Source organism: Neophocaena asiaeorientalis, unplaced genomic scaffold, assembly GCF_003031525.2.
Source record: "Neophocaena asiaeorientalis asiaeorientalis breed wild unplaced genomic scaffold, Neophocaena_asiaeorientalis_V1.1 scaffold148, whole genome shotgun sequence".
Taxonomy (NCBI): Eukaryota; Metazoa; Chordata; class Mammalia; order Artiodactyla; family Phocoenidae; genus Neophocaena; species Neophocaena asiaeorientalis.
Window position 1 is genome coordinate 737,034 of NW_020174050.1, and position 26,730 is coordinate 763,763.

Below are 26,730 nucleotides of genomic sequence, written 5' to 3' on the forward strand. Positions count from 1 at the left end.
ACAGGGACTCACTTGTTTGTTATTGTTTTTTATTTGTATGTCTCATGTTCCTTTTGGGGTGGGGGGGCCGGACAGCAGAGGGTCTGGGGTGGAGGGAGGGATAGGAGTCTTTTAAGTTAGTTGCTGATGTAATGACAATAATGACTAATTGGGGAGAATCAGCTTCTCCTTATCCTTTTTCTCAAAAAATCTTCTTTTAAAGGCTGAGAAAATGACTGTGACTATGAGCATTTCTCAGAGAAGGGTGATTTTTGAAAGTATTGTTAAAGTCTTATAATTTATAGTTATATAAATTATATATAAATAAGTTATATAAATAAGTTATGATTATAATTCTGGCAGCTTTAAAAATTACTGTTTCTTATCATGGGCACTGATAGAGTGTTTCATTAGGTTAATCAATTGCTTGAAATGAACATTCTTGCCCATGTCATGTGTTAAAAAAATTTTTTTTCAGCTGGAACAATCATGTGAATGCTAACATTTGAAATATAGTTTACTCTTTCATTTGTTAAAATCCATTTATACATTTTTTCTCATAATTGAAAGCTCAATGAACATAGTTTCCTGGCGGATTGACATAGCTTAGAGAAAACTCTGAATCTTTTTTTTTTAACTTGTTTAAAACAAAATGTAGTGTATCACAAGGACATATTGGAAAAGTCAACTGTCAAGCACAGAAAGATGTTCTATTGCAAGATGACATGGTATTGCTAAGTTTTCCCAAGCATGGCACATTTCAAATCAGGTACTGTCCAACATTCTACTTTTAGATGTGAGCTACTTCATTTTGTATGATATGAAATGGTGTGAAATTAGAAGTAAGGCAAATCAGACTTGGGAAGGATTTATCATTAAATGTGATTTATTATAGAATTTACTAGTTCGATGCATTATTATTTTTTTACAAGATATTGAATATAGTTCCCTGTTCTATATAGTAGGTCCTTGTTGGTTATCTATTTTGTATAGAGTAGTGTGTATCTATTAATGCCAGACTCCTAATTTAGCCCTCCCCATCTTTCCTCCTTTGATAATCATAAGTTTGTTTTCTGTCTGTGAGTCTGTTTCTGTTTTGTACATAAGTTCACTTGTATCATTATTTTAGATTCCACATGTAAGTGATATCATATAATATTTGTCTTTCTCTTCACTTAGTATAGTAACCTCTAAGTCCATCCATGTTGCTACAAATGGCATTATTTCGTTCTTTTTTATGGCTGAGTAATATTCCATTGTATATATGTACTCTATACATTATTATAACTCTGTTTCACTTTACATTTTTCTTATAGTTTTGAGTCCAAGGACTGCATTATGGTAAAGACCCAAGTATATTATTGGAACAAGTCAAGCTGAAATCCAGCTATCTGTTAGGATGACTTGTTTCAGAAAAACCTTTTGGTCAGAGATGAAAGACGTTTATCTCTTCTCGTAGTGTCTTTGGCTGCATTACTCATTGTTTCTCAAATGAAACTTATGGATAAGCCTGTTTTCCATATCAGCTTATTTATGACACTGAGAAATAAGGAAAGGGAATTTGAGACATTTCAATTAGTAGCCTCCACATTGAAGCTTTGTTCGAAGAAAAACTTGGTGCATAATTCATTGCCTGTTGAATTACGGTCTCTAAGAAGGCATCCCCAGGCACTCACTCTGGAGGAAGACTTTGTTTAGAAAGATAACAATTGAAACTACTACTTAAAATAGTTGTGAAACTCTTTTTCAAAGTGTGGAATTCTCAGGGAGTAAGTAGCTCTTTTCATTAGGACATTATGAAAACATCCATAAAAATGTGTCATAAAGAGATTTTTGCGGGATGATGGCAATGTTGTTCTTATTCCCACCTGTCTTTGTGGGAGTCCCTAAATGAAGTCCTGCTGAGGGAATGGAGTGCAATTAGTTCTTTTTAAAGACCTTGATTCATGTCACATTTTGGTTTCTAGTTTTTAAAATTGTGTATTGTTTTTCATTTTTCAAAGATGTCCTGAAGTAGTACAATATGTAGGTTTTATTAAAATCAAGAATAAATGAAAATAAAAAGTTTTTAGAAGATTCTCTCTTCTCTAATGTTATACTAGGGGCTGTATGCTCCTGTGCTTGTATATTTCTAAATCTGTGCCATCCTGGTCTGAACATGCTATGGGCTATATTGTCTTTATTTTAGCTGTGCCTTCTTGATCTAAACTCACAAGTTGTAATACCTCAGTGTGGAAAGAATAGGAGAAAAGGATTTTCATCAAAGAAAAAACTCATCTTTCATGTTCTCCTGAGAATAAAAAGAGGTAATATATGTGAAGTACTTCAGGCACAGATTAATTAGGTGCTTAAAAAATATTACTTCCCTTTCCCCACCTGCTTTCTCCTGCCTCCTTGTGAATACAAGATAGGATAAACTATGAAACAAAGTAGGGGAAAATGGAGCAAGTGAAATAAATGAGGCAACATATTTGTAATTTGGGGAGTGATTCAAGAGAAAGTAGCAAAATAGAACACTGGGGAATTTAAAAGTTCTCATTAGAATAAATCTTATGATTCTATATTAAATAGTCTCCGTAGGAGTATACAGGTAAGATTTTACAGCGGTGTTGTTTTCTATTTCCTCTCTTCTTTCCTGAAAGTAACAAGCTACTAGCCCGTCTTCTGTAGTAGTACGTTAAGAATTATTTTTACATTCATACAAACCATTGGGATTTTTAAATCTTTGAATGTAGAAGCTGATAAAGTGCTGTGAGGTATAGAGATGTTATAAGACAGGCTCTGCACTGAAGGACTGTACAGAGGGTGTCACTCATGGCTTAAAATCATTTTTGCAGTGACCCCAGAATCCTTATCCTTAGCATGGCTTTCAGAGCCCCATGTTTGTTTTTTAAGTTTTTATTGGTGTATAGTTGATTTAAAATGTTGTGTTAGTTTCAGGTGTACAGCAAAGTGAATCAGATATATATATACACACATATATATATATATATATATCTCCACTCATTTTTTTAGATTCTTTTTCCATATAGGCCATTATAGAATACTGAGTAGAGTTCCCTGTGCTATACAGTAGGTCCTTATTAGTTATCTATTTTATACATAGTAGTGTGTGTATGTTAATCCCGATCTTCCAATTCATCCCTCCCCGCCTTGTCCTCTGGTAACCATAAGTTTATCCTCTACATCTGTGACTCTACTTCTGTTTTGTACCCTTCTTTTTAGATTCCACGTATAAGTGGCATCACATGATATTTGTCTTTCTGTGTCCGACCTACTGCCCCCAGTATGACAATCTCTAGGTCCATCCATGTTGCTGCAGATGGCATTATTCCATTCCCTTCCATGGCTGAGTAATACTCCACTGCACATACGCACTACATATTCTCCTTCCACTCCTCTGTCGACAGACATCTAGGTTGCCTCCATGTCCTGGCCACTGCAGATAGCGATGCAGTGAACATTGGGGTGCATGCATCAGAGCCCTGTGTTATCCTGCCTAATGTCTCTCTCCAGAGTCCTTTTGCAAGGCTCTCTGTCTTGTTCTCTGACTTTACTCTGACCACACACGTGTCCTTCCAGATCCACTAATGTGCCAGTCTTTCTCCTGCCCCAGGCCCTTTGCACATGCTGTTTCCTCTGACTGAAATGCTCTTCCTACCCAGGCAACTGGGGTTCACTCATTATTTCTCAGTACTGGTCACCTCTGCAGGGAAGTCTCCTGGGATTCCTTCCCTGTTTTAGGCTAGAGAGCCTGCTGTTGTAAACTCTTGTTGCACGTTATGCTTTTCCATCATGATGCCTAACCCAGCTGTCATGCAATAACGCCCATTTTAATTTTTGGTTAAATGTTTGTCTTCACCAATAGGCCATTTGCTTCAAAGTTGAAGAGATGATGTCTGGCAAACTATGGCTTGGGGTCATAGCCTGCTGGTAGTCTGTTTTTGTATGGTTGGTAAGCTAAGTTTAAAGGGTTGTTGAAAAAACAAGAACGTATGACAGAGACTGTATCTTGCCTGCGAAGCCTAATTTGGCTTTTCAGAGAAAAAGTTTGCCAACCTGTGATCTAAGTTATTGATCTATATATTAAATAGAAGAACACAAGTATATTTATATATCACATTTTCTTTTCTGAGCAGGCCACTTGGTTGTAGTAAGGCATCCATAGGGTCCATGATGATATAGTTGTAAGCGCTAGGATGAACTGAGAGCTTATGACCATCAGGGGTTCTCAGCTAGAGAATAATTGCACTCAAGTGTATAAATTAATAACCAATGTAAATGTAGAAGGAATTTCTAATGCCGTGGCACTTTTTAGCTGTCCTACTGAACAGATTTATTAGCAATTTGGATTAAGATACAATGTTTGTCAGATTCTCAGAGGACACAAAGTGGACATGGTTAGCTATCTAAATTTTAAATGATAGAATCACGATGGAGAATGATCTTGACAGCCTGAACCCATAAAGAATTTAGCAAGAATAAATGTGCACTTGTGTAAGTTCAAACGTGAAGTGAATGATGGGGAAAATCTTACTTTATTTGGACAGAAAGGTTACAACTTTCATCAGATTCAGATTTTTCAAAGGTGTCCATTTTCTTTCTTTTAAATTTATTTTATTATCATTTTTGGCCACGCTGTGCGGCTTGCAGGATCTTAGTTCCCCAACCAGGGATTGAACCCGTGCCCTCAGCAGTGAAACTGTGGGGTCCTAACCACTGGACCATCAGGGAATCCCCAAAGGTGTCCATTTTCAAAAACAGTTGAGGGGATGTGGTTATGGGAACTAGGATGGTGAGCTACCTAGGCACTAGCCTGAGAAGAATAATTGAAGTAACTCACTTATAACTTTTATTTTTTTAATTATTTATTTATTTATTTTGGCTGCACTGGGTCTTAGTTGCTGCACGTGGGATCTTCATTGCGGCATGTTTAGTTTTGGCATGTGGGATCTTAGTTGCGGCATACATGTGGGATCTAGTTCCTCGACCGGGGATCGAACCCGGGCCCCCTGCATTGGGAGCGTGGAGTCTTACCCACTGGACCACCAGGGAAGTCCCTCACCCATAACTTTCAGAGATGAGAAGGTTTGAGGGGTAGAAAGTTCATGAAGCTTGCCTTCCGGTTAAAGAGAACAGATTTACCGTCTGTTGCTGTAGACATAAACTTGTGATTGTGGGTGCTTGTTTCATGGAGCAGTTTTTATTTTAATATAAGTAAGAATTGGATAGGGAATAGAGTTTCATCACTAAGTTATTTATGAAGTCCTCCTTTGCAGTAAGTATTATATAATGGATCAGGACTACAAAAATGAATAGGATCCAGTCTCTGCCTTTTAGGGATTCTGATTATAGACTGTGAGACAAATCTGTAAATAATATAGGGTGGTAGATATCTTAGACCAGAGAAGGGAGAATGAGTTCTGCCAGGGGCTGGGGATTGGGCAGAAGTGACATTTGAATTAATTCTTGAGTTGAATGCTTTTTTCTTTCACAGTCATGTTCAAGAAGAAGCAAATGACTCGATGTTAAGAATATAGTTATTGGGGGGGAAATTGGACTAGATCATCTTAGAGTTCTTTTAAGATTTTCTGATTCGATGAATGTCAAATGAATGGCAGATAGGGATTCAAAAATTCAAAATTCAGAAAGAGGTAGAGCTTTGCAGTGGAGTGTACCATGGACCAAAGGAGTGAGCTGATCCTCGGGTTCATTACTCATGTCAGTAAAGTGACCATCACCTCCGGGTGCTCAGTCAGAGCTCATCAGGTACAAATGAGGAACCTCGGAAGTTTTTGGAAAGCTGTTGCCTGCTCCTTTGTCAGCCCCTTGATTCTCTTTCTCTGCTTCTTCAGTATTTTCTATTGTTCTAATTTGGTGTGTGTTCTCAGAGACCTCAGTGAAGGGTACATTAAAAAAAATCTGCTAAATAAATAATAGCATGACTACTACAGATTTAATTATAGCTATACAGCTGTCTGTTTGAAGTGTTCTGCTGGGACCATATGGTCCCTTGTACATCCCAGCCCTGGAAGGACCTGGTTTAAATGCTTCCCAGCTGATAGTATTGAATTCTCAGGGAACTGCCAGCAGCCGTTTGGAAGTCAGTAGATAGTGTGTTTTGCCTCTGTTGTCTCTCTGGAGATGGACATTTTATTGATACTTTCTTACTAGACCCCAAGTAATCAGATATTAAAGCACCCCACCCAGACAGGTCTTAAGAGTTATGTCTACTTGTTAGTTTTACAGGCTGATTTTTGTTACCACATTGGATATGCTAAGTGAAAGGTACTTCTGCATTTATACAATTTCACTCAATGGCTTTTTTAAAAAAAAGTATTTTAATGGATTATTATTTTAATTATTTTCTGTTCCAATGGTGTGGTGGGAACAGAGTAGACGAGGGCATCTGTCCTGCCCCTGCCTCCATTCTGGGAGTGTGACCTTGAATGAATTTTAGCTTCTCTGGGCCTCAGGAGAGCCAGAACTGGCCTTTCTACGTCCCTTCCAGTTTCAAATTTCTGCGAGAATCAGCTGTGGACCACGTTCTTGCTGAGGACACACATCTAGAGTAGAGGGGAGTCTTTCCATTTCCCACTGTGGCATTCTGTGTGTCTTTTTCCCTATTGCTTAGAAATTCCAAATTTTCCATTCTTTGGGCCACAAAAGTCTTTCAGTAGGAACACTGTGTAGGGGTCTACACCTCAGAGAGTAACAGTTTGGGCCTTCCTTACATACTGTTTTCAGTTCAGACTCTCTAGTGCAGTGGTTCTTAAGCTTTTTCCATGTCAAGAATCCATTTGAGTTTGTGGTGAAACAACAGACGCTTTCACCAGAGAAATGCACAATAAATGTGTAGGCCTAACAGCTTGCATATAATTTCAAAGTGTCCATGGGCTCCCTGGGTCCCTACCAAGGACCCCAAGTTCAGAACTGCTGCTCTGTGCTTTGATAAAAGCCCTGCCTTTTTCTTTTGTTCCAAATGCAGGGAACTGCAGGTCAGATTGGGGACAGAGAAGCCTGGACCACCAGCTCTGAGGTTCACATGGTGCTGAGAGCAGAGCTTTGCGCGGCTCCTGGACAGCACGGGGGTGGAGCAGATGTTGCGGGCACCGGACGGTGTCTGCTCAGTCCCGTGCAGGAAAAGCACCCTGCATGGGTGTTTGCCAAGCCGTTAACTTTAGACTCTTGGTTGCCTATGTTGCCTCTGATGGTTCCACCCTACCCCCCCCACCCCACCACATCTCTTGAACTTTTTGTTTTTAAAAGAGCAGTCTATGTTTTTTATTAGCTACCCCGACTGGGATGCGTGCAGAAAAGAATGCACAAGAAACATTTCCCTTTAAACTATAATTTTCTCTTGAAGTCACTAACTCTATGCTGCTAATTTTTGTTTGCTTGTTTGTTTTGTCTTCTGCAATCCCTCTCTCCCAATGGTAGCTGGAGGTTGTGGAGCAGAAAGAATGAAAGAAGCCCTGGGTTTAGGATCTTTCTTTTTGGGGTGGGAGAAGGAGAACTGTAAACAGACACTGCTTTTAAGATATTAATAGTTAGAGTGAGAGTTAGAAGTAAAGCATGTCATGTATTTTTTTTTTTCCTGCTGAAAACACAGTCATTCAAGGTCAAGTGTGTCATTCTGAGGGAATGCAGATAAAATGGTGCCCTTACTGTGAGCCATTATACTTGTTTTACAGTATAGCTGCACTGATACACCCACGCTCACCTAAACCTTCAGTGTATCTGATTTTTTCTAGCCGTACCATGGTGAAAATAGCTCTGCAAACTTTTGAAGTTAAAACTCATGCAGTGATTCACTTGGTAGAATTAACTTACCTAGAGAGGTACTGTACTGGATGAATATATGTTTTTAAGTCCATGATACAGACTGGGCAGAGAGATTTCTATCTAAATTCAGAGAATTGGATATCTGAATTAAATGTGGTGCCAACGTAACTACTTTTTTCCTTTGGGAGAGAGAAATTTTATTATTTTTCCAATCATCTGTTTCCCATAGATCCTAGGATTACATTAAAACTCTGACATCATAATTATTGTTACTATTTATTGAATATCCACTGTGCTATTTCAGGCACCGTACTAGGAGCTTTTTACATATTATTTATAACATGTGATGTATTATTATCAACCTCACTTTACAGATGAAGAGGCTAAATGCAGAAGATAAGTTACTGTGATCTTTTCAGCAACTGTTGCTTAGGTTATAATACAATAAAAATTGAGGACACAGATATTTTTAGTGCTCAGCCAGATTCTCACTGGTGTACCCGTTATTCTTCAGTATTGGTGAAATATTTGCTTTTATCCAGGTATTCAGCAAGTCCTGTATATTCTGCCTTTTAATTTTTCTCAAATCTGTTTTCAACATTCTGTCTCCACTGATGTTTTTTAGGCTCAGAGTCTCATAATATTCCCCCATTTAACACATGTATTGAGAGGTCTATTACTTGCTCAGCACTGAGCTGAAACATTTTCAAACATCATCTCATTTACTCCTCTTAACTCCATGAGTGGGTCACTTATTATGCCCATTTTACAGATGAGGAAACTCAGCTTAAAGACATGAAGTAATTTGCCCAAGGTAACCACAGCCAGGAAAAAGAAGAATTGAGATTTGCTGATAACTCTGACTCCAAAGCTCATTCTCTTTTTCTCCACTAATTTTTTTTTTTTAACATCTTTCTTGGAGTTGGAGAGACCAGATAAACTGTGTGGTGCTGACAATAAACTGCAGCAGTTCAGTGAAAGACAAGATAACTATCTTGTGGGCTAGAACTGTCAATCAAAGAGAAACGAGGGATTTTAATTTATTTTATTTTTTTAATTTTTTAATTTTTTTAACATCTTTGTTTGGAGTATAACTGCTTTATAATGGTGTGTTAGTTTCTGCTGTATAACAAAGTGAATCAGCTATACATAAACATATATCTCCATATCCCCTCCCTCTTGCATCTCCTTCCCACCCTCCCTATCCCACCCCTCTAGGTGGTCACAAAGCACCGAGCTGATTTTCCCTGTGCTGTGCTGCTGCTTCCCACTAGCTATCTATTTTACATTTGGTAGTGTATATATGTCAATGCTACTCTTTAATTTCATCCCAGCTTACCCTCACCCCTCCCTGTGTCCTCAAGTCCGTTCTCTATGTCTACATCTTTATCTCTGTCCTGCACCTAGGTTCTTCAGAACCATTTTTTTTTTTTAGATTCCATATATATGTGTTGGCATACGGTATTTATTTTTCTCTTTCTGACTTACTTCACTCTGAATGACAGTCTCTAGGTCCCTCCACCTCATTACACATAACTCAGTTTCATTTCTTTTTATGGCTGAGTAATATTCCATTGTATATATGTGCCACATCTTCTTTGTCCATTTATCTGATGATGGACACTTAGGTTGCTTCCATGTCCTGGCTATTGTAAATAGAGCTGCAGTGAACATTGTAGTACGTGACTCTTTTTGAATTATGGTTTTCTCAGGGTATATGCCCAGTAGTGGGATTGCTGGGTCATATGGTAGTTCTATTTTTAGTTTTTTAAGGAGCCTCCATATTCTTCTCCATAGTGGCTGTATCAATTTACATTCCCACCAACAGTGCAAGAGGGTTCCCTTTTCTCCCCACCCTCTCCAGCATTTATTGTTTGTAGATTTTTTGATGATGGCCATTCTGACTGGTGTGAGATGATACCTCATTGTAGTTTTGATTTGCATTTCTCTAATGATTAGTGATGTTGAGCATCTTTTCCTGTGTTTATTGGCAGTCTGTATAATCTCCAAGTTTAGCGTGGTGAAGCTTGGGCTCTGCAAACAGACAGACTTTGCTTTGAATCCTCTCTCTGCCTTTCCTAGTTTCTTGATCTTAGTCAAGCTGTGTAATCTCTAAATCTCATTTCCTCTGGTGTAAATAATGACAACAGTAACTGCTTGTAGAAAAGTGATGAGAATTTAATAAAATAACGCATGCAAAGTTCCTGGTCTGGTGCCTGTTGATTAAAAAGTGTTAGTAATCGTTAGTATTACTACTAATAATTTGAACTTATTATTGGAGACTTTTGTGCCTCTTGGTAACAACAATGCCTTTAAAGTGCAGTTTTACTAATCAGAGATTTGAAATCTTAAATTAGGAAGGGTTGCAACATGCAGTAATTCTCCAAAAGCAGGACTCCCTTTCAAAATCTCACTGATAAATCCTGGAGAAGGTAGGTCTTTACGGAACTTCGGCAGGGATTTAAAAAAAAAAAAGCCACAATGAATGGTAGCTACCATGCAGCCCAAAAATAAAAGTTATTTTTCATTGACCTATGCTCATAAATTTTGGAATCGATAAAGACTTTTTGTTTCTCACCAGAGACCTTTCTTAAGTTTGCTTCCACCAAATGGAGCACTTTTCTTGGAGCCTTCAGTATCCTTGCTTTTATCTGTGCAGAATGTAAAGATGCCACAACACAGGCATGATCACATGGATTCCAGGCATTTAAGAAGCATGTAGTGAACATTTCCTGCAAGGTGGTGCCTTTATAAGGCTTTGGGGAAACAAAGTTGAATAATATGTAGTTTCTTTTCATAGGGTACTTTAGAACCCTTTTTAAAAGGTACTTATCATCTAAGAAGAGTCACAACCAAGCCAGTCAATCAGTGCATTGTGATAAGTCTATAACCTCAGAGGGAAGGTGAGGGTCCTGTGAACAAAGTCAGGGAAGGTTGGGGCAGTCCGGGTCAGGCTTGGCTAGAGTTTGGAGGCATAGGGTTGTAGTTAGCATCTAAGGGGACATCTGGGTAGAGGGCATTTCCCACCAGATAGATTAATGATTATTTCGAGTTTCCTTCCGTGACCTGCCTTTATGTATGGTGGAGTTCATGACACAACAATGAAAGAGGAAAAAGAACCTTTAAAAACGTTACCCAACTCAGCACCTAAAATTTGCAGGTTCTTGATTTTCTTTAAATACTTTTTAAAGTGCTATTTTTTATATGGATTTTCTGCTTTCCCTCTCTCTCTCTGTGACTCATTTTATTTTATGTAATTAAATCCTGTTGAATACTTTAAAATGTGCTTCCTAAAATTTTTAAAGGATATCTGTACAGCACCTAAACCATTGCAGATGCTTAACATTGGTTTGCTATGTAAAAGGTTTAGAAGTTTCAGGACAATATCTTGTAAACTTCAGGTAGTAAAATATATGCATCAGAAATGTAACGGTTTCACAGTGTAGTGAAGTGGATAGGATTCACATTCTGGCTTGGCCATTTAGCTGTATGAATTTCATTGAAGTCCTTTAAACTGTTTGAACTTTTGTTTCCCTCACCTGTAAAATGGTTAAATAGTACGTTTCTTGTAAACTTTCTGTAAGAATTCAAGTAACACAGTAAATGTGAAAATGTTTTAAACACTGTAAATAGCTATAAACATATTGATATTTTTTAGCGATGTAAGACAAAAAAATGTGACTAGAGATTTTGACAAGTTGATTTTTAAAAACTAGGTCAGCACTTGAAATTTCATCCTATTTAGGAAATCAGAACTGATGGATTGTACTTAATGTTATATTTAGTTTAATAGCCATTTGTGAATGTGCTGCTTTGCAGAATCATTTGCATTAATGGTGGTGAGATGTCTATATTTGGAAGGAAAAATTAGGAAATCAAATTATCACCCTCAGGGGACTGATTTCATTTTGTATTTTAAAAAATGGAGTAAGTGAAAGTAGAATAGTGTTCAGAAAGTAAAAACACGTAGCCACAGAACCTTTTGGCATTTTGTCTTATTTAATGACTTTGCCCTCTTTCATATTTTATACACTCTAGAAATCTCAGACCATATCGTAGAAGTTCTTAAGTGATTGTCTAAATTTTGGATTCTTTAGGCAATCAAGCAATAGCTCCTCTTTTTAGCCTCTTAGACATTGGGCTGATGGTTTTTAAATTTAGCCAGTGAAAATATTCTTCTAAATTATAGCTTGAAGGTAACCTAAAGGTCAGTCAATAAAGACAATACAAAAAACGTTTAAAGTAATTATTCCGGCAGTTCTCTCTATCACACCAAATAAGTCCTATCCCACAAATTTGCTTACTGGATGAGTAAAGTCTGTCTTTATTTAACAGGAAAGTTTTGAGATAATTTTTCTTGCATATTCTTAAAATAAAAAGCAATACCCGATTAAGCTTATAAAACAGCAATTTCTATCTTTTTCCTTGTTCTGACATTTCCTTGTTGGGCAACCACACAATTTACAGTAAAGAAGTGGGATTTAGGAATGGAATGCTGGGGTGTGTTTAAGATGGTATTTGTCTAGGCTACTTAGGAACACCCAAACCTGCTCTCAGCCCAACACTCCCAAGAAGATCATGCCAGGAAATATGTACACAGAGCATCAAAGGCCAAGGAACTCTTTCTTACTGACTGAGGCTTTGACTGCAAACACCATAGCAGAACCCTGGTGACCTAGGCAGAGCCTTCTGCCTCATCTTGGTAGCTGTGAAGAGCCTAGAAGCAAAAGAGTGTCCTTGTACTAGGAACTCAAGAGTAGGCCTGCTCTTTGCACTGACAACCCCCTACTACAAAGAAAGGCTAGAATAGAGATTTCAGTGAAAAGAACTATTTTCCTAGTACCTGAGAAAAGCTAGTGTAAACGAATTGACTTTTAGAATTTGATTAGTTCAGATCAGTCCTCTTCTTCCTTGGATGTGGGATGAGAGGGCTGCTGGAAACTTGGGTGAGGGTGGACGATAGGGACAGTCTTCAGTTAACCATAGGGGCCAAATGGGGGCAGATGCACTGGTCTCCACCTGTCATACTCTAGGACCCCCAGCATTTGAGATGGTAGGTCTGTTCCAAATATATACACATAGTTCTTGGTAGGTCAAATCTATTTCAGAATTATCCCAGGGATTAGTTTTCACGAGGCTGCTTTTGATGGACTGCTTTTTCTTCCCACCCCTGTTGGAGGCTAATTTTAACCTGAGAGAAGTATACTGGGTTAGGTTATATTATATTTATGTTGAGTAGTGAGAGATTAGGGTTTGTATACCATTGGAAGGTAAAGGCAGGAATATGTCACCTCCGACATCGCACAACCAGGTGGTCTCCTGGATATGCATGGTAGGAAGAAAGAAGGCAGTAGAAAGGTTTACTTTCCATGTTGGAGAAACTAAAAAGAAGGTGGGGGAGGAGTGAGCCCCACATGTTTTTGTATCTTGCTAGGCATTTTACATCTTATCTCTTCTAATCTTTACAAAAGCCTTTGACATATGAGGTAGGACTTTGGAATACAGCTTTAGTTTTTCACCATCCTTGACTTCCTTTAAAGGTTTCCTGCCAAGGGAGCACTACATGTAAGCAGAATTGGAATGAAATAACCGTTTGTTTATTAAGACACCCATTGTAGTATAATTGTTTTATTAAAGTGAAACATATTTGTGATAAAATCTACTTGATATTTTTTTACAATATGGACACATGATCAGCATAGCACGTTTGGTTTTTTAATGTCATGATTTCTTCTCTTATTTTTATTATTACCTTCTTTGAGTTCATTTGCTGTTTTATACTTATTCCTTGAGATATATAGTATTTAGATCGTCAGACTTTAGCTTTTCTTCTTTGGAAATGTTTGCACTTAGGCTATGAATTTTACTTCATGCACTTGTTTAGCTGCATTCCACAAATTTTGATACATCCTATTTTCAAATTATGAATAATACTGACTTTAACTAGTCATTGATACATGTTTTAATCTCTAGGACATCTGGTTTGTTTTTTAAATGGATTCTTCTGAAAGTCTCCATCTCATCAGTGTTTTAAAACTATGATTATTTCAAAGTCTATCTCTGATAACTATAATATGTAGCTCCTTTAAATTTGTTTCTAATTTTTATTTTTTTTCTCTTGGGTTCTAGTCAATTGATCTTGTCTACTAGTATGCCTAGCAATTTCTGATTGAATGTCAGATATTATGTATATATGTTTTATATATATATATAATATAATATATATATTATATATATAATAGAGCTAATTTGATATTCTGTTTGATATTTGATAATGTTATTTTTCTTCAGAGATTATTTCTTTTGCTTTTGGCTGGCATTTAGGCTGGGGACAGACCAACTTAATAGTTAGTCTGGAATTGAGCTGATTGGAAGCTAGGTTTCAGTCTTTATGTGGGTTGGTTTATTACTAGTTTGCCCTTTTGCCTTTAGTCTTGTCCTTTAGGGATCCCAACTGAATGCCTGGCATGTTTGCCCATCACTTTGAGACTGCTGAAGGCTCTGTTCGATTTTTGAATCTCTTCAGCTACTTAGGAATCATCAAATGCCTTTAGAAGAAAAAGGTGAGCTGAATTTAGCCTCACCTTTATGCAGTTTCCTTCTTCAGGGACATTGGCTCCTTAGGTTTTTAATGTCATAGTAACTTTCTGATTCCTTTAAACAGCTTATAGAAATCCAGATTTTCAGTTTTTCTTACTGGACGGGTTGGTGTGATGGAAGCTAATTTACAATAACTGGAACTGAAGTCTCTCAGAAACATTATTTAGGTTGGAAATTTCTAGTTTACCAAATATACAGCTCCGTGTCTAAAACCACCCATGCAGAATCTAAATTCTGGGATTGGCAGACTTAGGAAACATGAGTTATGATGGAGTTATAATTGAGCATAGGAAACTGACTCTGAATCTTCTTATTTAACCAGCCATGTGGATTAGGAAATAAAGTCTCTTTTATCCATTCATTTGTCTTGCTGTAAGAGAAAATAGCTTGCTTCTTGTCTTCAAGGCATTGCAGCCCTTTCATGAGGAAAAATCCCAATGAATTTGTCAAACTTTATTCATCATATTGGCCACTTTTCCCAAGGTGTAGAAAAAGGGAGTGGGCAGAGGAAGAATCATTTCACTTATGGTGAGTGAGAGAACACTTTTCTTCCTATCTTAACAGTTAATATTGTTAGCATATAGTAGATGAATAAATTCATACTCAGAGAGCATAATTTACTAAGATGCTGTTTGATCCAGGCAATCCCTCATACTTTTGAGTTCTTTGAATCTTAAGTTTTCATAGCATATAATTATTTTCCAATGCCATATCTTAGACACTGCTCAGGAGTCAACCTCAGTGAGATTAAAATGTAGAGTGATCATATAACTTTTTTCCTTAGCCCAAAACACTTTTGAGAATGAAAGAAGGTAATATTAATAATTACACCAAGACAGTGGTGTAAACTGAGGCTGTCATATGTATCACTAAACTGATAATTATGGTGACCCTATTTTACCACTAATACAGATACCTTTGCACTGCAAGGACATGGTACTAGGGTGACCTAGAATGATTTTGAGATTACCAGATGAGTTTGTTTGGGAAACAATAAGAGCTGGAAATTTTCAAAGAGAATGGAAAGGAGGAAATCAGCAGGAAAAAGAGAAAATAAGCTAAGAAGAAGAAAATAAGAGAGAAAAGAACACCAGTAAGGAAGCCGGGAATAAGCTCTTTGCTCAGGAAAGCAGGTGGTTGTTAGCCTGTTGACATGAGGCATTAGGCAGGGTGAATTGAGAATAAGCACAGATTAGAAGATTAAAATCTTCTGGAGAGGAAAAGAGAATGTATGGAATGGGGGTAGATGTAAGCTTTGGAAAAATAATGAAAAAGTGTACTCAAATTTAAATGGTTTTTAAAACAACACTTGTAGTAAGGGCATTGAACAGCCTATAGGCTGTTCTAATAAATCAGACTCAAATGACAAATCGTGAGTACTCCTGGTTATAAATGACACTTGATTACACTTATTTTAACATGTGCTAATAATGGCAAAGAAAAAGAGGTAGGGTTTAGGTACTTGCCTAGTGACTGAGGAATAATATTATAGCCTGGACCTACTTACCAGGTGATGCTGCAGGTCTGAGGATGATGGCAAGAAGGTGAGGACGCCATAATGGTATCCCAGTCAATCAAGATTGATTACAGTTACATTGTGACAGGTCCCATATAGAAAACCTAAAATTGTAATACAAACTGTTTTCATAGGCAAGGGCAGGAGAATCTAAGACCTGAGTGGAATATGGAAGGTTGATTTTTTTCAATTAGCTACATGTGATGCATATTGCTTGTGTATGAGTAACTTTCCCATCATCACATGGGTGGTCATCCCAAGTAAGCGATCTCTGTTATATAATCAGTCTACTTGTTCTGCTTTATCCCTTCATAATTTCTAGTTTCTTGATATGCTAGTACTCTGATCACTGGGTTGTTAGAAAACTGCTCAGAAAGTAAGGGAGGTTAAGAAATTCTAAGAGTAAATATTTACGGCAGAAGGCAAGCCGTATACTTCTGAGTAATTGTAGCAAGACCTTACTTTGGAAGAAAGAATACAGGCTAATATAAAAGGAACCTGAAATGTACACCCCTGGATTCACAGAGTTGGTGATGTTACCTGGTAAAGACAAAAAGGTGTCCCCAAATCGCTGAGCTAGCCAAAGTATCTTTTTACCAATTGTACCTCCACATGGCAGCCCTTTGAAATCCATTTCTTTGGAATCAAGTTTGGCTAAAGGAATTTTTTTCCACCGTGTGTGTTCTCATAGTTGGTCCTGCATAAAATCCAGGCTGGGTATCCCTTGGAGAATCAGCTAATGATTCATAAGAAAAGAATGTCAAACTTTATCGTTGGAATTCAATCCAGATGAATTTATTGGGTGATCTTCAACCTGATTTGAAAGCCTTAAAGTCCGTTCTTATTTTCATTATCTTTTCATTATCTTTTATAACCAATAAAAGAATGGTTATTCTTCACCATTCTGTGTAATGTTGACAGGTTGTTTTTTGTTGTTGTTTTTTTTTTGCGGTACGCGGGCCTCTCACTGTTGTGGCCTCTCCCGTTGCGGAGCACAGGCTCCGGACGCGCAGGCTCAGCGGCCATGGCTCACGGGCCCAGCCGCTCTGCGGCATGTGGGATCTTCCCGGACCGGGGCACGAACCCATGTCCGCTGCATCGGCAGGCGGACCCTCAACCACCGCGCCACCAGGGAAGCCCTGACAGGCTTTTTTTGTTAGTACTTTATTATTGTTCACATTTTATTGTGTAAGCCCAGAAACGGTTTTTATACTTCAGTCATTAGTTCTTTCTTTATCAAATATTATTGAGGTACTTGGAAAAGAGAACCCATATGAATCAGTATTTGATGAGCCCACCTTTATGAGAGGGATCTTTAAACCTTGATCCAGAGAAGAGCCTTCCTTGAACTCTGTTGCCGGGTGTGATTGCTATGTTTTGTGACCTCCGTTGAACAATATACCTTTCGTATTGCTTCATGTTTCTTCTTTCATTAGAGCTATTTCTATAGTTGCTTCTCTTTGTTGGACTATAAACTTCAGGAGAGTAGGGTCTGTCTGTTCTCTGCAGTGCCCACTATCAGGCCTTGTACCTTGGAGGCACCCATTAAATTTGAAGAGAATTAAATGGAGCTGAGAGTAGGATTAAATGGGAGATGAGAAAATTTCTGTCTCAAACAGCATTTTAAAATCTGTTTTCATATCAAAATGTGCCTTATTTATCTCCTAGTGGGAGATAAAGCATTCTTAGGCGTATAGGCATATTCAAAACTCTAAGAGAGTGTATAGTATAGAAACTTATTTAATTCTATTTAACATGGTATTCCTCAAATTTATTTGACAAATAAACTTTTTTGAAGGGTCTGGACTTCAGTAGACAGAAATCACCTCAAATTAATATAAACCCTAAATGGAATTTTCTGGCTTATATAACTAGTGAGAATTCTTGTTGAGTTCACAGAATGGAGAAGCTGCAGGACCTCAGGGCCTGGGCTGGGGACTCAGCAGTCTCTCTTTTCATCCATTTTTCTCTCCTGATTTTGTGTGTTTCATTTTGGGTATTGACCTCATTCACTCCTAGTGTGGACAGTACTGTGAAAGGCCCTTTCAACAAAGAGGGGAACAACCTCAGGTGAAAGGGAAATATTGGTTTTTACACTTTTGAGTATTAATTTTCCAAAGTGTTTTGGTCCCTGTGTGAATGGTAACACTGTTACCAATCACTGTTTACTAAGATAGGCCATATCTAGGCCTTTTGTCCACTTAGATGGCTTGGCTAGTGGTGGGATGCCCAGTACGTACTACTTTAAAAGAAGCATTAGAAAAGCTTATTGTGAAGAGCAGAAATAATAACCATCATTCATTCATTCAACAAATATTTATTCAGCTTTTCTCCTAAGCATTAGGGATACAACACTGAACAAAAGAAATGTATATTCCTACTATTAGGGAGCTTACATTCTAGTGGGTAGTCTAGTGGGGAGATAATAAAGAAGATAAGTAAAACATGCAACATGCTTGACTATAATAAATACAAAGAACTAAAAAATGAGGCGGGAAGGAGGAGTAAGAAGAATCTGTGGGGAGAGGGAGGTTGAAATTTTAACTAATGTGGCCAGGGAAATTCTGACTGATGAGAAAGTGACGTAAGTAAAGATCTGAAGGAAATGAGGGAGGAAGCCCTGCAGACATTCCATTCAGAGGCAACAGCAGGTGTAAAGGCCCTGAGGTAAGAGTGTGCCTGGCGAGTTTTAGGGAGGACTTGGAGGCTAGAGTGAGGGGTCAGGAGAAGACTGGGAAAAGACAGTAGGAAAGGAGGTCAGGGAACTGACGGGGAGCCAGATGATTCTGGGGTTGCAGCTTGTCATAAAGATATTGTCTTGCCTCTCAGTGAAATGAGGCCAACAGAGGGTTTTATCTGACTCCTGATTTGATTGCTCTGGCTGCTTTGGAGAACTGACTGGGGGGCAAGGGCAGAAGCAAATAATCCAGCCGGGAGAGATGCTCGTAATGTGGACCAGGGTGTGGCAGTGAAGATGGTGAGAAATGGTTGGATTCTGGATATACGTTGAATATAAATCCAACAGGATTTGCTGATAAGATGGACATGGGGTGTGAGAGGAGGAGGTGTTGGGATGACAGCAAGGTTTGGGCCTGAGGAGTGGAAGAATGGAGCTGCCATTAACCAGATGAGGAAGACTCCAGGAAGAGCTAGTTTGAGGGGACTCTTAGGGGGCTCAGTTTTGGATTTGTGAACTTTGCAATGCTTATTAGACATCCAAGTAGAGATGTTATAGGACTGGAGTTCAGGGAAGAGGTCCTGGCTGAAGATATAAATTTGTGAGTCATCAGTATGTAGATGGTATTTGAAGGCATGGGACTTGATTGAGATCACCCAGGGAGTGTGTGTAGAAAGAGAAGAGCCATCAAAGGACTAAGTTCTGGGGCACCTCAGGCGCCACACGTTTCTGTTTTAGAATAGCTATTAGTTTGTCCAAGAACACTAGTATTCCACAAACACAGTTTGAGGTATGCTGATCTAAAGGAACATATCTTTATAACTACTTCTCTTCAGAGCACATAGTATACAGTTCCTTTAGCTGTAAAAATATACTTCTGATTTTCCAAGATGGTACAGTCATCTCAGTAAAGGTACCATAGTCCTAGTAAAGCGTTTTGTGGAAGAAAATAGTTGACTGCGGAATATTCTCTGTGTGTTGTGGGTCAGGTAGTTGCTTAGTGATAGAAGATCCAGACATAGTTAGTATGGTCTAGAATGAGCCTCTAAAACCTCTCTAACTTTCCTGGGCATTTGATGGTCTTGTGGTCTGATTTTTAGTGCTACAGAGTTCATTCCTGCCATTCAAAATATTTATTACAGCTGAATTATGTGCAAAGTAAGTGTTTAGTACCACGGGGAATAAACTGTCCTAACCCTCAGGAAGCTCAGGAGAAAGACTTCACCTTCGGCGAACGTGTGATTCAGAAATGAATGCTTCTGGAATTGCCAAGGAGGAGCACTGAAGTAGTAGAAAGGCTTGTTCTGAGTTCTGAAGGTTTAGAAAAGGTAGAAATGAGGAAAGGGCAGTTTTTGATCCTAAGTACGGGAAACTAAGTACATAAAACAGAAGGAGATTATGATCAGATTGCTTGCCTAACTAGAGCAAAGAGTGCTGGAGAGAATTGGATTACTATAGAGCTTCTTGCACTGTGTTGGTAATGGGAACTTTCTCTGGAAAGAGGTGGAAGAAGGTTACTCTTGCAGTGATAGTTTGTTACGCATTTGTGTCACTTGACTGTACCCCGCACGCTACTCTGTGTTACAGAGAACAATTCATTACTGTAACTTTCTTAGGCTATAATAACAATTTGATGTTTTTAGACCATTCCCGTGGCTGCTCTTTTCATATCTGTAGAACGTAAACAGATTTTTTGGAAATATTAGTATTTTTTGAAGGATTAATGGTGTAAACTTTGGAAAAGTCTTTTACTGCTAGAAGTAGTCATGTTTCTGACATCTAAAAATATATATCTTGCCTTTGCTTTATTTTTCTTTTTGGTTTCCACTAAATGATTAACCCCAACTTCCTTTTTTTTTTTGACTCACATCTTTCTTCTTGTATGAAGTACCAAATGAAAGAATCTCATAAAAATGCTACTGAGGGTCATAGTTTGGGGGAATTAACTGTCATGACGCTTATTTTCCCTAATTAAGAACTCTTTAAATGGAAATTGAAAATTAAATGTTACTATAATTTTTCATTACTGGGGAAAATTGGGCCATGTCTCCCACTTCCCATATCAGCAATAATCCATGGCAAAAAAAGTTCACTGTTAACTTTTTGACTTGAGGGGAGAGACATTCATATTGATGATAAGTGTATCCTAGAAGTCTGTGTGTTTCATAAGGTCCTGCAAAATTCTTATCTCCATCCTTTTATGATTGTTGAGATGTTCTCCTTGAGCTTTTGGGAGATGTTTCCCACTTGCTGAAGGGTGCTTGAACAGTCCTACTCTAAGTGGGAGCTGGGGAGGAGGGGAAATGAACGAATAACAGCTACAAGATAACTTTTCAAAGTGACTGTTAAGCAACGTTTACTCTCCAAGAAAACCACTTTACCCCTTTACCTTTCTCCTCAAGCTCCCATGTACATCCCACCTCCTCCTCACCATCAGATCACTCATATTTCACTGCAAAAATGTAAGTCCTCAGAAGCCCTCATCTTCACCCCACAAACTTGCCAGATCACCCCCATCTGTACCCTGCCTTCCCTAGCTGGGATTGATGAGCTGTCTGTGTTCCACCTGAAGTTAATCCCTCTACCTGTGCTGTGGACATCATCTCATCATCTCAGTAGTTCACGGTTGCTTGAGCTGCTTTTGTATTTATCCCCTCTCTCCTATAGCAATAATCTGTCTCTACTAGATCATCCTCATGCACACTCCAAAGTGTTATCATATTTCCCGTTTAAAAAATCCCCTGTTTTATGCCTTCCTTCACCTACCTCCTTAATTCTTGGCTTTTCTTGGCAGCAACATTTCTCAAAATAATTCTCTCCACTCCTTGTCTCTACTTCTTCACCTCTCATTCTGTACTGGGTAGCCTGGTGTCCACTGTAACAGCTCTTGTCAGGATCACCCAGCCCTTCCACCTTGCCAGATTCGTTGTTTCCTTCTTAGTTCTCATCTTATTTGAACTTCCAGCAGGCTTTGACTCAGCAGCTGATACCCTTTCCTTACTGAGCCCTTTCTTCACCCGACAGTTGATGAAGTCCTGGTTCTCTCCCTACCTCACTGGCTGCTCTTTTTCAATGTCTTCTGCTGATATCCCCTCCCGTTCCTATAAAAGGTAGAGTAGCCTGGGGTTTAGATCTTCTCCCTCTTCTCTACACTCACACCCGAGGTTGTGTCATCCTACCCCATGGTCTTAAATACTTCTTACATGGTGGTATCTCCTGAATTGATGTCTTTCTACTCCACGTTTCCACTTGGACTTTTAGTAGGTACGTTCCGTCTAAGACATCCAAAACTTCTTCTGTGGCCTTCATTTCCTTTACCACCTGGTCCCGCCTAACCTCTGCAACTTCATTTGCTGCCCTTTCCTCTCCTTTTCTCCTGCAGCTCCCACCACACTTACCTACTTACTGTTCCCCTAACTGCCAAGCTCTTGCCTGTCTCAGAGGCTTCGCGCTTGCTGCTCTCTTTGCCTACAGTGTTCTTTGCCCAGATCTTTGCTTGGCTTGTCCCCTCTCTCCAGTGTCAAATGTATTTCTTCAGAGGCTTTCCCTGACCTCCCTGCCTAAAGAAGTACCCCCTTACGTGTTTTATTTTTCCTTCTCAGCACTTATCACTACTTTAAATCATACTTTACTTCTCCCCTGCTGGAATATGAGCTCAAGGAGGACATGTAATTAGTTGACGCATCCCTTATCCCTAAGGCTTAGATCAATTCCTGGCTCATAGGATACTCTCAACTCATTTATTGAGTGAATAAGTAAATGAATTGATACATATGTAAATATTGTTAAAACAATGTAAACCATGTGACTATACCCTCATGTAAACCATGTGACTATACTCTCAATGTTTTTGAATTCAAAGTACAGAGAAATGTTTATTGTGATAGAATGGTTAAACATAATAGAAGAATAGCTAGCCAGGGCTTGCCTGTTGCGTGTAGACTCATATAAAGGAAATTCTTTGAGTTCCCTTCTCTGGAAATAAGTTGTGTTTTCTTGGCTCTTCCCGTGCAGCTGAAGAATAAGTTCATGAAAAAACTGCCACGTGATGCCGAAGCCTCCAACGTGCTTGTTGGCGAGGTCAACTTCTTAGATTCTCCTTTCATTGCCTTTGTTCGGCTGCAGCAAGCCGTCATGCTGGGTGCCCTGACTGAGGTCCCTGTGCCCACAAGGTAAGCTGCTCCCTGACCCGCTGGGGTCCACAATGTGGTGATAGGGACAGCTCCTCTTCCTCAGGCTAGAGAAGCAAGAGGATGAGGGTACATCCAAAGCAAGCATATTGGAAAGGTTTAACCCAAAATAATGGTTCAGTCTGATTTTCATGCTATCAGATTACTTGGCACTTGTACAGTAGTAATAATAATAACAATTATAATAATTCATTGGGCTACAGGAGAGTTTCTTATGGATTAGTCTATTTAACCCTCATAACGATTATAGGTATGTGGATTTTATAGATGAAGAAACTGAGTTTGAAAGTTTAAGTAACTTCTCTAAGATCATATAGATGGTGAATGATTCAAAGGTCAGAGTTGCTTTCATTTGCTCTCTGTTTTATTAGAAAATTGGTAGTGGATGCATACATACATGCATATGCACATTATATATATAGACATGTCTATATGTACATATATAGACATGTCTATATGTATATTATATATATATACACGTATGTAAAAATGATTGGCACACTTTACTGTTATGTGTTATGACTCATAAAGTTTTAAGAGGAAGCATATTACTGTTATTACAATCATGTACTCATTACCCTGCACAATACTTTAGAAGTCATCCCTTTTTATTTCCTTCTGTAACTGAGCCCAGTAGAGGAGTTAGGAAGCTTGACTTCCGAAGTGCAATAGGTCAATAGAAGTTAATGCTTCACTTAAACTTGTCCTTAAGAAGAGTTTAAAGAGCAGTTTATAATCTTCAGGTTGACATTAGAAAATTATCATATAAATAGGACCTTTTTTTGGGGGAGGCTGCCTTTTGTGGGTCCCAGGGGAGTTTTCTTTAGGTTTCCCACATGAGCAGGAAGGGCTGTGAATGCTCAGTGACCTCAGATGATCTGAGTGTGATCAACCAACAAGACAAGGGGGTCAAGGTTTGTTCTGAGCCAACTTAGGAGGCAAATTAGGAGAACATTTCCTATGGCCTCCCAATTTATAGATTACAGGCCATTCTTATCATACAGGCATTTTTACTCCATTTTTATATTTCTTAGACACTTAAAATAGGAATAATATTTGTCATATTACAATATAGGAATAATATAAGCAGTCATTGGACAAATAGCAGAGGAAAGGCGATGATCATATTCAATTAATGGGATTATCATGATTTGTGTTTTCTGTAACTTAGCTTTTCGCTTGAAAACATTCCAGCAGAGCCTTGCAGTTCTATCTGAACAATCACCTGGCGAACAGCTAGCTGACTCAGATCGTGGCCGAAGTCCAGCTTGTGTGTCCCTATGGTTTTATTTTTGTCTCTTTGGACTAACTTTACTGGAGCTTGAAAGAAAAAAAAGTGTGCCCAGAAGTGTTAAATTTCTCTTGCTTTTTCATTTTTATTATTACTTTTCTCTAGAAGCTACAAATAAAAAATATTTTTAAAGGCTTTTTGTTTAACAATAATACAAGTTCATTGAGTAGCAAGTCAGGACTATTTTTGTGTCCCTCTAATCTTCTGTTCCTGTCTGGTTCATTTTCTTCTGTACTGGAGGGTGGTACTAGTCTAGGGGTACAATCCAGCATCATTTGAATAGAAAAAAGGAGCCCAGGCAATCCAAGGGAATGTAATTCAATAATGTCATAAAACTGTTTCAGGGCAGTAATCTGAATAATATATCCTAGCCTGTTAACATTTTTCCAGGAAGTAGTCTTATCCATTTGCTGTCCTCTGAACCAGGGCAAGCTGTAATCACTGAGTAGAGAGTCTCATTAGCTTTTTTGTGTATGAGTAATATGGGGCCATTTACAGTGGCTGCATCCTGTGAAATCCAATAAAGGAAATCCTACAAGGAGTGTGGTAGTTATTGTGAAGGATGCCTCTGCACTCAGCCATGTGCTTTAACATGCATACCTCCCTGTTGTCCTGCAGGGAGACCCAAGAAGTCTGTTTCTGTGCACAACTTGTAACAACGGTCATTTTTCCTTTTGAAGGTGGAGGAATGTTAGGCTCTTTGGCTTATTATTATTATTATTACTATTTATCATAAACAGCATTACTACCGTGCATCTTTTAGGAAATGTGGTGGTAGTTGCTCCTTTTGTGTAGAGTCCACAGGTTTCTCTATCTACTCTGCTCTTGGCTTGATCTCTTTTAGCTTTCTGCTTGCAGCTGGACTCCTACCAACTGGATGGATGTTCTCCACGTAGGGGCCCTTCTTGCCGTCCATGTGAAAGCAAATAAACTCTGTCCTTTGATCTCTGGTGACTTGGTAGGATACGTTTATGATTTTCTTAGCATATTGCTGATACTTTGCTTGCTATCATCTTACACCTGTCCATAGAGGCTGCCACTCAGTCATTTATAGGGGCCACATGGAGATGAACATAATTCCCATTTTATAGTTGAGAGGTGGAGGCACAGGGACGATTCACTACCAGTGCAGACTTCTGACTCTGAGGCCAGGCTTTTAGGGAAAATCTAAGGAGATATCCAGAATGGATTGGAATAAAATACTTGAGCGTTTTCCCATGAAGAATAATCAAAGTTCCTGATCAGTTTGTCCTTTTCTGACCTTGATTTTCACATCTAAGGCAAATAGTTATTCAGGGAGCTCTAGCCCTCTAAAAAATTAGAATGCTTATTACCCCTTTATATCACTGTAAGTTAATATATATTTTATGTTATAAATAACGATCTGCCTAAAAGCAGTTGTTTATGCCTAATTGTCAAAACTATAAAAAATTGTATTAGAGGAATTGGGACGGAGGTCCTGCTAGTTCAGTTCTGTCTTGTGTGACAGTCTTCCAGTTGCTCACTGTAATATGGTTGGTTATGGTGGGCTTGCGGTCCTCATGAATTTATTGTGGAAGGTACAGTTTAGCCACATTTTCCAAAGCCACTAAATATGAGCACTGGGTTATTTGATTCACTGTTGTTTTGAAGGAAGGGAGTAAAGGACTGATACATACTGAGTTTATTTTAGAAATAGCTGTGATATGTCAGGAAGGATGGGGGTGCACATCCTCTCTGAAAAGATTGAGTGGTTTAGGAAGGCTGGCTCTTTTTCTGATATTTTGCTCTGTTTCTGCCTATAATTATTTTGTGAATGTGAGTATAGCCCAGTGGTTCTGGACACAGATCATCTGGTACTGATTTTTGTTGTGGAGAATGCTAGAGACATCCTCCCCAGGCACAATTAGTTGTATGGAAAAGCGAGCGCATAAGAGTAGAAGGGCCCCATGAAGATTCTTGAGACAACCAGGCACTATTAAAAATTCTAACTATGACTTGTTTCTAGTTATGAGTGAATAAAAACAACTCAGCAACATAAATTATTTCCCCCAAGCCATCAACATGAGCTGTGCCCTTTCAGCCACACAAATTTGATGTTTACTCTAATTTGTTAATAAAGAAAAAAAGCTTCTGTTTGAAAAAAACATCTGTCCCTTGACAAAAAACAGCTTGAGTCATGAAAGAAGTTTTCAGTACATTATAAAAGCTGAGTTTGGCAAGAGGTACTTCATAAAAGTTGTGACAGCTTTTGCTTCTTTGAGGGTTAAAGAGGAGAGAACATGTTTCAGGCAGAGGGAACTTCAACTTGATGAGTTTTTCTGTGTTGTTAGTTTTCCCAGATCGCTCATCCCCATTTCAACAACGCAGTTCAAATTAGAGGCTTCTTAAGGGTCTGATTTCCTACAGATGAAATTCTTGACCAGAGGTGATGTTTCCTACTACTTGTAGATGTCCAGATTTCCTCTCTATATCATTTTAAGGAGATGGATTTACTGAATGGTTCCTGCCTGGAGTAATGTGAAAATTTTAACTGATATGTAATATTTTATTTCTATTTGGCACTTGATGATTTCCATTAAAGTATATATATATTATATAAAATCTAATATATAAGTATATATATAATATATATTATATAATATATATAATAATTATAATATATTTTATATACAATAATATATATGATATATAATATAATATATATATACTT

General features: G+C 38.4%; 1 protein-coding gene across 5 annotated transcripts in view; it reads left to right on the forward strand.

Moving 5' to 3' along the window:
• Positions 1 to 26,730, forward strand: part of SLC4A4 (solute carrier family 4 member 4) — a 295,337-nt gene that overhangs the window by 157,193 nt on the left and 111,414 nt on the right. For all 5 annotated transcript variants that reach the window (XM_024754102.1, XM_024754101.1, XM_024754105.1 and 2 more), the window contains exon 7: positions 22,572 to 22,729. In XM_024754102.1, the coding sequence (XP_024609870.1) occupies positions 22,572 to 22,729 (158 nt within the window). The remainder of the gene's footprint in view (positions 1 to 22,571; positions 22,730 to 26,730) is intronic.